Below are 3,846 nucleotides of genomic sequence, written 5' to 3' on the forward strand. Positions count from 1 at the left end.
TATATATATATATATATGTATATAGTATATATGTATATATATTTATATATGTGTGTGTGTATATCTATATGTAGAAATAAATGCGTATATGCATACACATCTCTATACATAGCTGTGTATGTATAAATGGGTGCGTATGTGCATATTATATTTGTGTGTGTGTGTGTGTGGAGAGAGAGAGGTGGTGGTGAGGAAAATGTGTATGTATACATGTTTGTATGTATATCTGTGAAAAGACGTGTGTGTGTGTGTGTGTGTGTGTATTTATTGAATGGTACAGAAGTTGGGTAGGTGGTGGGTAGGGGGAGCAGAGGCTGGAAGAAAGATGAGTAAAGAAGGAAAACTGTAACTGGCTGAAAGCAAGAGGTGATGTTCTGTGAGTGCTTATACCCAAACCATTCCCCACAACCAATGCTGCTGCCACCACCACCACCACCACCACCACAACTACCACTACTACTACTATTACTACTACAAGTACTACTTCTTCTAATACTACTACATCTACCACCACCACCACCACCACCACCACCACTACCCCTTACTACTACTACTACTACTACTACTACTACTACTACTACTACTATTTATTACCAGAAGCATCTATATAAGGGGCAGAAGTGAAAAGAGGCTGTCCTGATCCATAATCACAATTGCCACCACCACCACCACCACCACCACCACTGCCATCGCCACTACCAAGGGTGTAGTAAATTAAACTTCTCCCTTACACTAAACACCCCCTGGAATTTATACAGTCCATCACTACTGGCTGGTTGGTGTCTGCCAAAACTTGTCAATGATGTACAGAATACTTTTTCTTCTTCTCATCACAGCTTTAACATGTCACAGTAAGGACCAGACCTTTTTTGCTACCCCTTTCTTTATCTAAGTTAACCCCTTATTCTCTCTCTTCCTTAGTTTCTTTATTATTATTATGTTAGTCTATTCATGTTTTTTTTTTTCAAATTATTGTTGTTTTTCTTATTGATGATGTTCTAAGGGCCTCTCCCTTTATTTTTTTCTTTCTCTCTCTCATGTACCTATGTATACATGCATTCATATACACACATACAATCACCCCCTTTGCTCTCTCTCTCTCTCTCTCTCTCTCTCTTTAAAGCTATCCACATGTACCCTGTTTCTATTCCCTACCTCACTTCAAACCTTTCATTCTGCTTCCAGTGGCACTGTTTCCACTTCACACAGACTCAACTCCAATCCTGAGAAAAGCATGAATGACACATACTCACATTTTCCTTACTGCATCCATAGATATAATGTTTAGGGACTTTGTAAAAGATTCTTGTTATTATTTTAGGCTGCAAGCTGATAGACTCATTAGCATGCAGGGCAAAATGCTTGGCAGCATTTCATCTGTCATCATGATCTAAGTTCAAATTCTGCCAAGGTCAACTTTGACTTTCATCTTAGTAGGATCAATGAAATGAGTACCAGTTATATACTGGGGTTAATATAATTCACTAGCACCCACCTCCCCCAAATTTCAGGCCTTGTGCCTATAGCAGAAAGAATTATTATTATTATTATTATTATTATTATTATTATTATTATTTTTATTATTTTTAATATTTTTATTATTATTAAGGCTGGCAGAATCGTTAGCATGCTGGGCAAAATGTTTAGCAGTATTTCGTCTGTCCTATACATTCTGAGTTGAAATGCTGCTGAGATTGACTTTGCCTTTCACTCTTTCGGAGTTGATGAAATGAGTACCAGTTGGGTACTGGGGTGGATGTAATTGACTAGCCCCTCCCACCAAATTTCAGGCCTTATGCCTTTAGTAGAAAGGATTATTATTATTATTGTTCAGTAGTTTTATTTTTATAACGTGCTTTCACTTCACTACCGAGCGCAGCTCTGTGCACCTTGGGTATGTGCTGTGGTTTGCTGTGATGCTCTTATGGTTACTGTATTGAAAGTGTTTTGCGTAGGATGTGTGCAGTGCCCAGTAGTGCAATTTTCTGTATGTTATATATATTTGTAAGTCCTGGTGTTTTTGTTATGTATTTGTCTGAATATTTTTTTATTATACCTAAGGCACCTACTATGATAGGAATTGTTTCTGTTTTTAGATTCCACATTCGAGTTACCTCTATTTCCAGGTTTTTGTATTATTATTATTATTATTATTATTATTATTATTATTATTATTATTATTATTATTATTATTAAGGCAACCAGCTGGCAGAATCATTAGCACATCGGGTGAAATGCTTTACAGCATTTCGTCTGTCTACACATTCTGAGTTCAAATGTTGCCAAATTCAACTCTGCCTTTCATCCTTTTGGGGTCAATAAAATACATACCAGTTCAGTACTGGGGTCAATGTAATCGACTTAATACCTCTCCTGAAGTTGCTGGCCTTGTGCCAAAATTTGAAACCATTATTGTTGTTGTTAATTTGTAAGGACATAGGCTGTAACAGAAACGCTTAACACCTTTTGTTGGTGGAAGTGACCAACACTGTTTTAGCCAATACATCCTAATTTCGGTTGATGCCTGTATCAGCATCACCTTTCATCCTTTTAGTGATCTGACCATCTATAAAAGTATCCATCTAGGTGATTCTGGGTGAGGGATGTCAGTGTGAGAGAAATCCTCTTGAGTACTACAGCATATACTGTTGTTGTCATCATCATCATTGTAGTATGCAACCCTCAGTTGCACTTGCAGTAAGTTGAAGAAATCATTTCATTTGATTTCTGTTATTTAATTTTAAATTGTCCACAAGTACAAGCATGGCTGTGTGGTAACAAGCTTGCTTTCCAACCACGTGGTTCTAGGTTCAGTCCACAGTGTGACACCTTGGACAAGTGTCTTCTACTATACCCTTGGGTTGACCAAAGCCTTGTCAGTTGATGGAAACTGAAAGAAGCCCATCATGTGTGTGTGTCTGTGTTTGTCTCTCCTTCCACTGCTTGACAATTGGTGATGGTGTGTTTGCATCCTCATAACTTAGCAGTTCAGCAAAAAGAAACCGATATAAAAAGTATGCGGCTTAACAATAATATAAGTACTGAGGTCAATTCATTCAACTAAAAATTCTTCAAGGTGATGCTTCAACATGGCCACAGTCTAATGACTGAAACAAGTAAAAGATAAAAGATTTTGAATTAAAACACCATCATAATTATATGTAAGAACTTTGTTTTATGAAATTGTGTTCAAAACATCAGTTAAATGAGAAAATAAGTAATTAGCACAACAACCCTCTTGACACTTGACACAAATTCACACAAAAATATTTTGCAAACCAAATACAAAATCAAAACAAGTAATTTTGCTAAATTCCTCCTTCTTGAGGACCGTTTCTGCTTCTTTGATACAAAATCCTTCACTTTGAAATGTTAATAGAAATATTAATATTGAAATTAAAATACTTCCATCATAATTTTTATGTAAGAACTTTTCATTAAATTATGTTCCTGACACCAGTGTATTAATTACTAAGTTAGTTATTCCAGTAAATTATTGATTGCTTCTAGATTTGATTAAAACACACAGGACGGTGTCATCATCATCATCATCATCATCGTTTAACGTCCGCTTTCCATGCTAGCATGGGTTGGACGATTTGACTGAGGACTGGTGAAACCGGATGGCAACACCAGGCTCCAGTCTGATTTGGCAGAGTTTCTACAGCTGGATGCCCTTCCTAACGCCAACCACTCAGAGAGTGTAGTGGGTGCTTTTACGTGTCACCCGCACGAAAACGGCCACGCTCGAAATGGTGTCTTTTATGTGCCACCCGCACAAGCCAGTCCAGGGGCACTGGCAACGATCTCGCTCGAAAATCCTACAGGAGCCAGTCAGGCGGTACT

At 37.6% G+C, this 3,846-nt stretch overlaps 1 protein-coding gene across 3 annotated transcripts in view; it reads left to right on the forward strand.

The window, feature by feature from the left end:
* The first annotated feature begins 581 nt into the window (after nucleotides 1-581).
* LOC106872917 (fibulin-1) overlaps nucleotides 582-3,846 on the forward strand; it is a 150,904-nt gene continuing 147,639 nt past the window's right edge. Inside the window, exon 1 of one of the 3 annotated variants that reach the window (XM_014920095.2) lies at nucleotides 582-851. In XM_014920095.2, the coding sequence (XP_014775581.1) occupies nucleotides 800-851 (52 nt within the window). In that variant the 5' untranslated portion in view covers nucleotides 582-799. The remainder of the gene's footprint in view (nucleotides 852-3,846) is intronic. The other 2 variants (XM_014920093.2, XM_014920094.2) reach the window with 2 other exon arrangements.

The sequence above is a fragment of the Octopus bimaculoides genome, chromosome 24, assembly GCF_001194135.2.
Source record: "Octopus bimaculoides isolate UCB-OBI-ISO-001 chromosome 24, ASM119413v2, whole genome shotgun sequence".
Lineage (NCBI taxonomy): Eukaryota > Metazoa > Mollusca > Cephalopoda > Octopoda > Octopodidae > Octopus > Octopus bimaculoides.